The 12342-nt window shown below is 45.1% G+C and overlaps 1 protein-coding gene across 6 annotated transcripts in view; it reads left to right on the top strand.

Moving 5' to 3' along the window:
• The window catches only part of KCNK10 (potassium two pore domain channel subfamily K member 10), a 118608-nt gene that overhangs the window by 52553 nt on the left and 53713 nt on the right, over window positions 1–12342 (top strand). For all 6 annotated transcript variants that reach the window (XM_033107972.1, XM_033107971.1, XM_033107975.1 and 3 more), the window contains exon 2: window positions 4420–4754. In XM_033107972.1, coding sequence (XP_032963863.1) covers window positions 4420–4754 — 335 coding nt within the window. The remainder of the gene's footprint in view (window positions 1–4419; window positions 4755–12342) is intronic.

Here is a 12342-nt window from a genome sequence, read left to right on the forward strand (position 1 = left end):
GTGTACAGGACATGGAAAATTCTGAATAAAAATTACCAAGAACTTGTTCGACAAAGAAAAAGCAGATTTCCACACGTGCCCTCATATCCACCCATATTTAGGTAAGAATGGACTGGGCTAATGTTTGTGAAGAAACATTTAAAAATGAAAATTAACTGAAGGACTATTTTCTTCCAACCTTTCCTTTCTCATCAATTCTTGGCAGCGCTTTTGCTCCCAAATGCTTTTGTTAGAGTCGTGAAGCAGGATAGGTTGTTACTTATGTGACCCATCGATTATTGATTCGTTACTTGGGGAAAAACTGTCACCTCTAGGAAACTAAAGTAGTCAGTCTCATAGACTGGGAAATATTTTTGTGCCTGACTGAGACAGATGCCTTTCTGATTTTTGGATAAAAGGGCCCTTTGCACCTGGGATTTCTGTTTCCTATTTTTCTGTTCCTATGCTCCAGAAGAGAATGGACTTGGAAATCAGATTATTCTAATTTTAATCCTGGCTCCACACTCTCTACCCACTTGACCTCTGTTTAGTCATGAAACTTCTATGGGTCTCAGTTTCTTTATCTGTGGAGTGGGGGTATGTGGTGGCTTGAGCAGGGGGTGTGTGGTGGTTTGAGGCATGTGCTCTTAGGCCTCCAACTGGAGGGAGTGTAATGGACCAGGAGCCCCAGCGGCTACTGGAAATCCACTGTGGGCTGGCACTGTGGGCACATTTTCCATGGGCTGCTTCCAGCTGGTGACTGAGTGCGGCAGGGACCCTAAGGCAGGCCTCTTCCTGGGAGCCACAGATGGTCGACTTTGGCCCATGAACTCCTTGACTTCCATGTTGAGCCTTCCTTAGGTGGCAGGCGGTCTAGGACCTTCCTTCCCTCTCTCCTTCATTTGGGGCCAGACTCACGATGTGTCTGCTGGCTGTGTTAGCTTCCGCACTGCTCCCATTTTCTCTCATATATGCGTTTCCCCTAATAAAGTCCATGCACATTTAATCCCCTCTTGGTGTCTGCTTCTGGGAGGACCTGCACTCACAGGTGATAATATTAGGTTGGTGCAAAAGTAATTGCGGTTTAAAAGGTTAAAAATAATTGCAAAAACTGCAATTACTTTTGCATCAACCTAATCCCCTGTGGTGAGGCCCAAATACAATGATGTAAGCAAGTTTATTAGAGTGATAGGCACAAAGTAAGTACCCAGAAGTGGTAGGACGTCCCGTTACCTTCACCACCAAAACCACAGTCATCATCGTTTGGCCAATTTTGCTTCTTTCCTAATTTTGCTGGCTCTAGGCACAGAGAGCTCCAGTGGCACATCCTGGGTCACAAGGCAACTTCACATTAGAGTGGCAGCAATTATGGTTTCCGAGAAAACATGGATTGATTAAAAGACTCTTTGAAAACATATTACCCAATTTAAGCAAAAGGCACAAACCGAATTCTTTTCTAGCCATTGAAATGTGCAGCCATCTTTGCCAAAGCAACCAACTCCATTATTAGTCAAATGTACAAAAGACTGGTAACATTCTTAGATGCCTGCCAGTGCTCCCAATATCTACAAATATTCTCCAGTCAGTAAACCAGGGCAGCTCATTCCCTGTTCCTGAGAACCCTATGGGGGTTACAAAAATTGGCTGTTATGCAAATTTTGCAGATAAGGAAACAGAGAAACTAAGTGGTGGTTTCAAGGTCACTCAGAAGCTGATGGGTTTGGGACTAAAACTTGTTTTTGCTCATGGTGCTTTGGAAACTCAGGGATTAGTGGATTCTGTTCAAACTCTGTTCCCAGGGCGAGTCTCTTAGCAAACTGGCACCAGGAACTGGCCTGAAAAGACCTTTCTCAAGCTTGTTTCTGTCCAGCCTCAGGGATGGTGGAAGTCCTGGAACCATCCATGTTGCAAGTCAGTGAAGGAGTCTCGGCTCCAACTGGCCTCCATGCTCAGGGCCATCATCTGTCACCCCGTGAAGCTTCATCCGAATGGTTGTTACCTGATGCTGTGGAATCTGTTCCCTAAGTAGACTGTCACCCCGCTCCCCACCCTAAGCTGGGAGGGACCGTGACTTATCGCCACCACCGCACAGCTCTTTGTGCCCATTTGGTGCTAAATTAATGCTTGTTGTTGAGGATGGTGGTGATTATGAGGGAGCTTTTGTTTATACTTTGAAGGAAGTATCAGCAGCAACAGCAACAGAAAATAAATATTTGCTCTCCGCCAGATGCTGTGCCAAGATATAGAGAGCCAATGATTAAAAGACAAGCTTTCTAAGGAGTTTATAGGCTTGTGGGGAGACAGATGTGCCAAGCCTGTCTGGAGATCCAGGATGACTTCGTGGAGGAGGTAGGCTTGATCTGAGTCTGAGGAGGATGGGAGTTTCCCTGGCAGATGAAGCTGGGAGGGAGCTACTGGCCGAGGGGAAAAACGTGAGGGTCTGGAGGTATGAACAGAGCCCTGCTGTGTTGGAAGACCTGCTGTTTAGTCTTGCTGGAACATCAAATTGTTTTCCATGCAGCACCATTCATCATTGTATGTGTGGTTTGGATGTGCCAACATTTCTTCCTTCCTTCCGTTCTTCCTCCGTTTAATGAACCATTACTGATTGGCCTCTCACTGTGTGCCAGGCAGTGTGCAGGACACTGGGTACAAAGGTGAAGGGTAGACACGGTGCTTGCTGTCCTGAACTCTAGGTTGAGTGACAAATGGACAAGCTCTATTCACAGCACGCTGCAGCGGGTGCGGGCCACGGGGGACCTAAGCTAGTGTATGTGTGTGTGTGTGTGTGTGTGTGTGTGTGTGGGAGGGGGGTGTTAGTTCCTGTTGCTGCTGTAGCAAATTGCCACACACTTAGTGACTTAAAGCAACATACATTTATCATCTTATGGTTTTGGAGGTCAGAAGTTCAAAATCTGTCTCACTGGGAGGAAGTTAATGTGTAGGCCAGGCTGGATCCTTCTTGAGGCTCTAGAGCAGAATGTGTTCCTTGCCTTTTCCAGCCTCCGGAGGCAGACTGCATCCCATGGCTTGTGGCGACTCACTCGGACCTCTGTTTTTGTCCTTAACATCTGTTTCTTTCTCAGACCGTCCTGCTTCCCTCTTATAAGGACACTTATGATTATATTGAGCTCACCCAGATAATCCCGGAAAATCTGGCTGTCTCTAGATCTTCAATTTAATCCGATCTGCAAAGTCATTATTGTTTTGAACAAGGAGTGACATTCCTGAGCTTTTATTTACTTTGAGTTTCCCAAGGCAGAGATTGAGCCGTTTAGCTCTCAGGACTGAGATTGTTTGTCCCACTTAAGTAATTAGGTTTGTCATCTCCTAATCCCTTATTTGCACAACAGCCCACTGCACCATGATAGAGGCCATATTGAGCATTAGTGAAATAAAGGGTGAACAAAATTGAAGTGCAATGGCCATTCATTGCTGCACAGGACCGATTTCTGAAACGCATGATAGCATGACATGTGCGACACTACCCTGAACTTCCTGCCGTTCCAGAAAAGCCTCCAGCTTCACATATTTATTTTCAAGGTAATGAAATTGCCCTTACAGAGAGCAGGGGCTTTTGAGAATTCCATGCGTTCTGAAAACCAGGGGAGATTTCCTTTCCAATGGCCTCTTATTGGAGGAAAATAGAAGAAAAAAATTATTACTAATAGATCAGGCACGATTACATCTAAAGCATCACATTTTCTGTTGAGAAATACACTTAGGATCTACTGTATTCTCTTATTTTTTCAGGGAACCAAGCTAATTGGCCTAAAACATCACTCATTGTTTCCTTCTCTCCTTATAGCCGCCTTTCTTTTTCTTTGTCTTTAGAAGTTGTCAGAAACCCAAACTTTCTTTTCTGTGTCTGATATTTTGACTCATTTTCCTTGTAGTGAGCTCACCCTTCTTTTCTTTCTTTTGTGACCACAGCCCTGGATAAGAGGGACTTTTAAACTTTTGCTAGCTGTTCATCTCTTCTCTGTTTTTGGTATCACCTTGCTCTCAGTACTTGGACAGAATAGCCAGGTATCCTTCTATTTATTACATTTTCTCTCCAAGTTGAACAATATGTCTGTTTTTCAAATGTGGTAATTGGTTGTGTATCTTATACATTGTTTAAATGAGGAAGCTAAGGGAGGAGATGAATGATAACTAAGAAAGACATGGCTTTTAAATTTGGACCCTTAAGGAAAATATGAGCATTTCAAACTCAATAACTTTTTTTTTTCTTTTTAAACTAGTACTCCTGGTGCTCGTTTTTTTTTCCGAACTCAAACAGGCAACTGACCAAATTCCCTAAATATAGGCTTGGTGAACCAATTTTTAATCTTCACATTTGAAAGCTGGCTTGAGGAAGACATCTGTGCTTGGTTTCTGAGCAGCTGTGTTTTGTATTTGTAACTCTCTTTTTTCCCTCTCCCCCATCCTATTTTTCAGTGGCCGTTCCTGCAGCAGTGCCCCCGGTGTGTCAGCCCAAGGGTGCCACTAACGGGCATTACCCAGCCCCACGCCTCTCCATCTCCTCCCGAGCCACAGTGGTAGCCAGGATGGAAGGCACCTCCCAGGGGGGCCTGCAGACTGTCATGAAGTGGAAAACTGTGGTTGCCATCTTCGTGGTCGTGGTGGTCTACCTCGTCACAGGTGGTCTCGTCTTCCGGGCATTGGAACAGCCCTTCGAGAGCAGCCAAAAGAATACCATCGCCTTGGAGAAGGCAGAATTCCTGCGGGATCATATCTGTGTGAGCCCACAGGAGCTGGAGACGTTGATCCAGGTAAGCAAGGAATGAGTCAACCACAGAAAATCCTGAAGGGAGAGAGGACAGCACTGATTTTTGTCTTTCTAGCTCTGGGAGTATCCATCTGCCTTTGGTTGCAAAGCTCTTGATGGTCAGGGAGGTCCTCTCCAGGGAGGAGACATTTGAACTGAGACATCAAAGAAGCCAGAGTGAGGCATGTGACAATGTGGAGGCAGAGCGGCCACATGTGAGTGCCGACGTAGGAGCAGGCTGTGATCTGCATGTGTCCCCTGCGTTTGGATGTGGTGAGCAGTCAGCAACAGGCTAAGGGGCTGTGGGTTTTCAAATTCAAGTCCACCTATGCACGCTGGTTCTGAGGTCTGTGTGCGATTCTGGGCTAAGAGGGTTCCCCAGAAACCAAAGGAAGAATTTTAAACAACCTGCATGTGTTAACCCGCCCAAAGTCAAAGAGGACAGAATAGAGAAAGGGCCACCAGATGTGGGTTGAGGAGACTGTTGGTGACTTGGGACAGCCATTTTGGTGGATTTATGGCGATGAAATGATAAAGATTGCAGTAATGGTAATAATCAAGGTTGCTGTTTTTGAACACTTGCTGTATGTCAGGCACTGTGTTAAGGCCTTTACATACCCTGGATATTAAGGGAAAAAAAGACCCATTAAAAAATGGAGGTAGAGAACTTGGGTGACCACCCAGAAAGGCAAGGCAATGAGAGCAGAGGGTGGAGGTGGCATTGGCAGGGTAAAATGTGGCTGGGAAGGGGTGTGGGATCGCAGAGTCATCTGAGGTGGTGTGATGCAAGGAAATGAAACAGGAGGCTGGAGAAGTTGTGAAGGGCAGAGAGGACCAAGTCCCAGGAGGAGGCAAGGGAAATGGTTGGTAGTCCAGCTAGAGGGCTTCACCTTGGAGGTGAGGTAGGATGGCTGCCTCTGAGTCTGAGGTTTGATTTCCTATTGTAGGGACAGAGTCCCAGAGAGCAGTTTCCAGGCTCTCGGCCTCTCGTGGAAAGGGGCTGGCTTGGGTAGTAGATGGTCATCAGCTGTGATCAGATGGCCGTCAGCTGTAACTAGTTGGCCATCAGCTGTTACCAGTTAGCCATTAGCCACTAATGTAACTGCCGTGGCTATGCTAGCAAGTGCGGATTGCGGCTAGCAAGTGCGGTTAGCAAGCTGATTGTGGATTGTGGATCATGTCGATCCTACTTCCTGTGTCTCGACCAGCCGCCAGTGAGAATATAGTGGTATGACTCCCCTATCTATGGCTCTGTTATTGTTCCTTTTTGGCCTCACCATGTCCTGCGTTCTTGTGCGGGGAGCGGGACCAGAGGCCCTGCATGACACCTATCCTACACACAACCTCCTGAACCATGAAGAGTTGGTCATGGTGGAAAACGGTGACATTTATGGAGGCAAGGCAAAGTCTCCTTGGGGCTCTAAAGTTTGGAAGGCAGAGGGATGGAAAAAATGGCTTCCATGATTCCTTTTGGCTCTGGAACTATCTGCATTAAATTCTAAAGGCTACTTCAATCCAGGATTCTGTAGGATTTGCAAGTCTGGGCAGGCTTATTATTTATTTATTTCAAACTACGTAGGGTAGAGGAATTCCAAGGTTACTTATGACCTGGCACTTTTATAATAATTGTATTCTTTTAAATTAGTTTTGATAGTCTGATTTGACTCTTAAATAAATAAAAATATGCATTTTTCCCTGGTAATAAATATGATTTCATACCTATGCCCTACAATTTTTATTAAAAAATAAAACTTTTAAAGCCTAAAATTCAAAGGACATGTTTCATATCACTCTTGGATGGTCTTAATCTTTTTTTTTTCTTGTATGAGAAAATGCTACCAAATGTGGCAACGAGAGTATTGTGCCAATCTGTGCCAGATTTAAGGCCGGTAAATGCCATACAGAATGGAGGGAACAATTCTAGAGTAGTTTTAACTAAGAATGCAATTACATTTATACATGTTGTTTTGATATGTGGTAAGATCCTTTTTACTTAGTTGCAGTGCATATAATAACCTGAAAGGTAGTCTGAATTGAGTCTAGATTTATGCTTGAATTTTCCGCCCTTAGACAATGAGATCTTGAGGAAAGGGGTCACTGTTTTATCATCTTTGCATCCACATGTAGCCTATGCATTGTCTTGCATCTAATTATTGGCCAATAGAAAAATGTTTTTGGAAAGAGATATTCAACTAGATCTATAACATCGATGATGCCACAAGAGAGCTGGGTTTATTCACGCGTTTGTTTATTAACTCAGTATTTCTGTATTGCCCATTCTCTGGCTCTCTCCTTTATGAAAGAGCTCAGAGGCCAGAATGAATGACAGGATGGGGAAGTAGAGAGGTTTTAATTCTCATGCTGCCATTAAGACCTATCCCGTTTTGATCTCAGAGTTTTTTCTGTTAAATGAGGTATGTGTATGTGTATGTGTGTGTCATTTTTATAATAATTAAAAAAACCACCCTTTATTAGGCACCTGTTATGAGTTAGGCACCTTATACCCATTACCTCATTTAATCTTTCCAACAACCTGTATATTGGTATTTTTATTATGCCCATTTTACAGGTGAGGAAACTGATGCTACAAGGGGTTGAGTAACTTTCTAACTACCAATGTGGCAGAGCCGGGATTCAAAGTGAGGTCTGTCTGACTCTGCCTGCCTCTGCCAGTGAGTCTACAAGCCCTTAAGTAGGTCTTGTTTTATCATTAGCTCCACTTTCTCTTAAACATTTGCTTTAGGTATAACGCCTTCTAGAATTTTAGCAGAGTCAAAAAACATTGGCGTTCCTTGTGCTTTAACAGAGAGCATTTCTCTATTTCTTCCCTCTATACCCATTGAGTATCTGTCCTGGACCCGTGATACTTTAAGATCTCCATCTACTGTGATTGAAGAATTTACTCTTGTTTTTATCTCCAGTTTTTGTAGGTTAAACAGGTTTACCGTTCAGTTCACCGATTCCTTTATAGGATAAAAACGTCCACACTTGTGGACCAGGCAGCATTCTCTGAGCAGCACGGTGTACAGTATTCCTAAGAAACATAGTGTTTGGGGGGGGGTATTCAATGTGATGTGTTTCAAGCGGGAAAAATAGTATTTTTGTATCTCCCCAAAGAAGTGAGCGATAGGCAGAAAATTTGATTGATGGAATTTATCTGGTAACGTTGGGACTCTTGGCTGGATCGAGTAATCTCTGGTAAAGCTAAGCTGGAAGTTGTACTTCATGTTATTAACGACAAAAGCAGAGTGTCCAGAACAGCGTAAACCCCATGAAATGCGCGGATAGCTTAGAAGAGCCATAGCCAGAGATGGATTTTCCAATGAGTTAAACTACTTTATGGGTTACTGTGGGACTCAGAGGAGACTGACAACTCACTGTCACTGAAAGGTGAAGATGGATGGATTGTTGTTGTGAAGGAGGCTGTCTCATTCATTCATTCATTCATTTGTTCATACATTCATGCAGTCTTTAGATTGCTAAAGTAGCTCCTATTTTATCAGGTAATACAGTAGTAAGTGTTGGGGATGGAAAAGATAAGAATAAGACACATCTAGAGCAAGTCACTAACCTCTCTGTGATCCAGTTTCTTTATCAATAAAATGTGCCTAAAATTACCCACCCTTAGGGTGTTGAGAGGATTAAATTCTGTAATTCATGCATAGAGCTTTGAACTGTGCTTGGCACCTGTGAGTGCTCAGAAAGATAGCTGTTGCTGCTGCTGCTGTTTATAGTATTATTCAAGTGGCTCCGAGTTTCAAGAACTGGTTCTTCAGGGAGAGGTGCTTTATGTCTAGGGAACATCAGAAAATGTTGGAGACATTTTTGGTTGTCACAACTGGGGAGGTACTATAGCACCTAGTGGGCGGAGGCCAGGGATTCTGCTGAACGTCCTACAAAGCACGGCATAGCCCCTCATGACAAAGAATTCTCTAGTCTAACACATCAATGGATGGAGAAGCCCTGGAGGGAGAGGCATATAAACCAATAATTAGAATTCTCTGGCCTGGACCTATCTGAAGTATGTGGAGAAATGGGAGCCCCAGTGAGGCAAACAGGGAAGATTTTGTGGCTACGTATCTTCCTTAGTCTCCATGACTATTCTATGATGATAGTCTTCTGTGCCTATTTACAGATAAAGAAACTGAGGCAGCAGGAGGGGAAGTTACATGCTCAAGGTCACCTGGTTAGTAAGTGGAGGATCCAGGATTCATTCCTGGGCAGTCTGAACACGTGTCAGGGTCTTAACCACCACATATTAGTACAGAAATGTGGACTATGGGAAGGGGTTCATTCGGTAGACCAAGTGAAGGGCGTCCCAGGGGCATGTGTGGCCTTTTGAAGGAACTACAAGTGGTCAGTGTGGCTTGAGCTGAGCGGTATGGGACGTGGTCATAGGAAGGCTGGGCATGAGAGCGGGGTCTCAATTTGAGGGGTGCCCAGAAAGCCTTGCTGAGGAATTTGGGCTTTGTGCTATGGGAAGTGGGGAGTCACTGGAAGATGAAGCAAGGAAGTGACATGATGGGAATTTTCTGTCGGAAAGATAACTCTTTTAGCAATGGTAAGGTTGGGTGGGAGAAAAGAGAAATTGGAGGAAGGAAAACCAGTTAGAAGAATATTGTGACATCATAGGTGAGGGGTGCTAAGCGATAGAGACGGGGCCACATTTAAGAGAATTCAACAAAGAAAATCTGAAAATGACCCATTCCCTGGTCAGCAAAGAGTTCTGGAATGCCTGCTCTGCTCTCTACGTCCTTGCCTGTTCAAGCACAGGCCATGCAGGCGGCAGAGCCTGTTATAAGCATCCAGACTCTGGCGATAACCTTCCCATGTAAAATCTCTGTGCTGCTTACGGGCTGTGTGACTTGGGGAATCACTAGGGGAGTCGCCTCAGGCCTCAGTTTCCTGTCTGCAAAATGGACATTGTGGTAATAGTATTCCCCTGTCAGGGTGCTCTGAGGATTAAACAAAAAAGCTGTTACTTTTAGCTCTTGGGATTGCTGCTATGTATCTGTTGGGGAAGGCAGAAAACAACAACAAAAGAAACCAGAAAGCCCCTAAGTTATGTGCATCCTGAGATTTTGCTAAGCGAAAAGAGAAGAAAGTGCCTGAAATGCCCTTTGGGGTTTCAAATCCTATGTTTTCTAATTGACACATTTTCTCAGTTTGATTCTACTGTGAAAGCGAGAAGTCCTCTTCACAGCAATTGCTCCCGAGTGCTGGGTGGGGCTGCTTACTCCAAGTCGCTATGTCTCTGTGGCTTGAGCCCAGGAAAGACTCATAGTAGTTTTCTATTCCATTTAGAGGACTTACTCTGGCCACCTAGATAATCGTTTTTATCCCGAGCTTTGGTGGAGACACTCAGCCTCATATCTATCAGGTAGACACTGGGGCTGGCTGTCATCTCTGTTCCTCTTGGTTGTTCTCTGCATAGTTTGAGACACGCTTTCAAGAGAACCTCAGGAACCCAGAAGGCTTAGGCAGCCCCCAAGGAGCAGACCACCCAAACAGTGGGGTCGCCATTGACTCCAAGGTGTGACTGAGAGAAAGGGTCCGTGTCCTCTGAGCCTGGTTGCCACTTACCCGCCGTGAGGCACATGGACCTTCCAGTTTGGTGCCCTGGGGTAAGCCACTTAACCCGAGCTGGGCCTCGGCACGTCAGCCCATCCATCTCTAGAATCTCACCCCAGAGACGATATGGGGGAATCTGCAGATGACTGTAATAGGAAGATCCCGCAGACCTGTCGTAATATTAAAAAATAGCCACCCCTTATGAGTTGTTTACTGTCCTCTAGGCGCCGTTCTAAGTCCTTCAGTCCTTGAGCTCATTTAATACTTACAACAAGCCTACAGGTAAGTTCTGCCATCATCATTTCATTTTATGGATGAGCACATAAATTCTAAGAAGTTAAGTAACTGGCCCAAGTTAAGTTCCGGTCGATGAGTGGTTAAACTGGGATTTGAGCCTTGGGGTGCAGGACTCCAGAGACCATTGTGCTATACTGCTCACTTGTGTCAATAGTGAGTGTCCCCTACACTACATCCAGCGCTTTGCTCAAAGCTTTTACTCCAAGGAAAAGACTGCAGGGAGAAGTAGAAATTATTAGGGAAACCTGGGCTGTCTGACATAGCACTGTTGCATTCTAAGTGTGGACTATTGTATTTTCAAAGAAGGGGTGTCAGGAGGGGAATGAGAAAAGGCATTAGGGTTAGGTGGTCCTGGTCCCTAACCCCACTGAACCTCAGGCTCCCCCTATTAAAGGGACCGGACAGCCCCTCTCATTCGGAATATTGGGAGGAGTGAATGAGGTAACCTACATAAGTGCCGAGTAGTGCGCCTGGTATATAATTGGCATTTAGGAAACATCATTTCCTTCCCCCTGTTCTATCTTTCTTCTCCAAAGTGAAGTACAGGGAACTGAATAGATGGTGATAAGCCGAACTGGAGTACTTGCATTGCTTTGGCAGTGGAATAAAGTAAACTGAGTATGTTTTTGAAGTCACAGTTTCCATGATCTTGATTTGACAGTCACTCCATCCCAAAAACTTTCTCCTCGATGCTCTCAGATGCCACAATTGCTTATTTCCCTGTCCCCAGTACAGTTGTCTTAGAAACTTCTATGGGGATGAGTCTTTGAGTCTTTGAGGAGAAAGCAATTACACATTCATCTTAGGTAATCCTCAAAGAATAAAATCATGAGGTGGCTTCAGTGACCGACAGGGGAAGGGACAAATGCTTCAGCCCATGTGGACGGTGATGTAGCAGTCATTTTTCAGGTTGTGAATTCTTAGACATTTAAGACTTTGAGTATCTTCACTGGAGCTCTCTGGTCACATGGCTGTGCTTTCTCCTGGTAATAGCCATGTTGAAGGGAGGTGTGTTTCACAGGAGTGGGTTTAGGGTTGGGTGAGGTGCCCACCAGGGAGGACATGGGATTCTCCATTCGAAGTGCCTACATGTAGCACAAGTAACAAGGACTCCTCTCTCCCTGGACAGCGTCCCTGGGGGCAGCTTGGTGCAACGCCTCCAGAGTGAGCAGGTCACCTCCCTGTCTAAAAGGCTGACTTTCCCCCTGGCATACTTTAGTCGTTGCTTCGGCAGGTGACTGAACCTCTCAGAACCCTCTTGACCTCAAAATGGGCACCTTCTTCTCTTCGTTGTAGCTTCATTGTCTGAAGAAAGCTTTGCTCTGCCTGGCATGGGCCAGGTCTGGCATTTCCTGGAATTGTGATCACTGGGGTGGGTGTGGGGGCTTCTCATCCTGATATGTCTCCCTTCCTGGACTGGTTCTGTGACGTTTTATGTTGGTGAATGGGGCCTTGGTTTTCACTTTGTGACCTCTTAGGGATGTTTAGCCTTTGCTAATAAATGATTAGAGTCTTAGATGCTTTGCTCAGTGCTGAGGCCTCAAGCTGGTTTGATGAATACTATTTGACACCAGTTATTAAGCGCTGACTCCATGCAGGCTCGGGGCTAGGCAGTTTACACAGGTATTTCTGAGCCTCATTTCTCACTCTCCATTACCCCAAGGGCTAGCCACAGTTACTGACCCAGGTTACAGAGGCCAAGTACCTTGGTTAAGTTCTTCCAG

Source organism: Rhinolophus ferrumequinum, chromosome 6, assembly GCF_004115265.2.
Source record: "Rhinolophus ferrumequinum isolate MPI-CBG mRhiFer1 chromosome 6, mRhiFer1_v1.p, whole genome shotgun sequence".
Taxonomy (NCBI): domain Eukaryota; kingdom Metazoa; phylum Chordata; class Mammalia; order Chiroptera; family Rhinolophidae; genus Rhinolophus; species Rhinolophus ferrumequinum.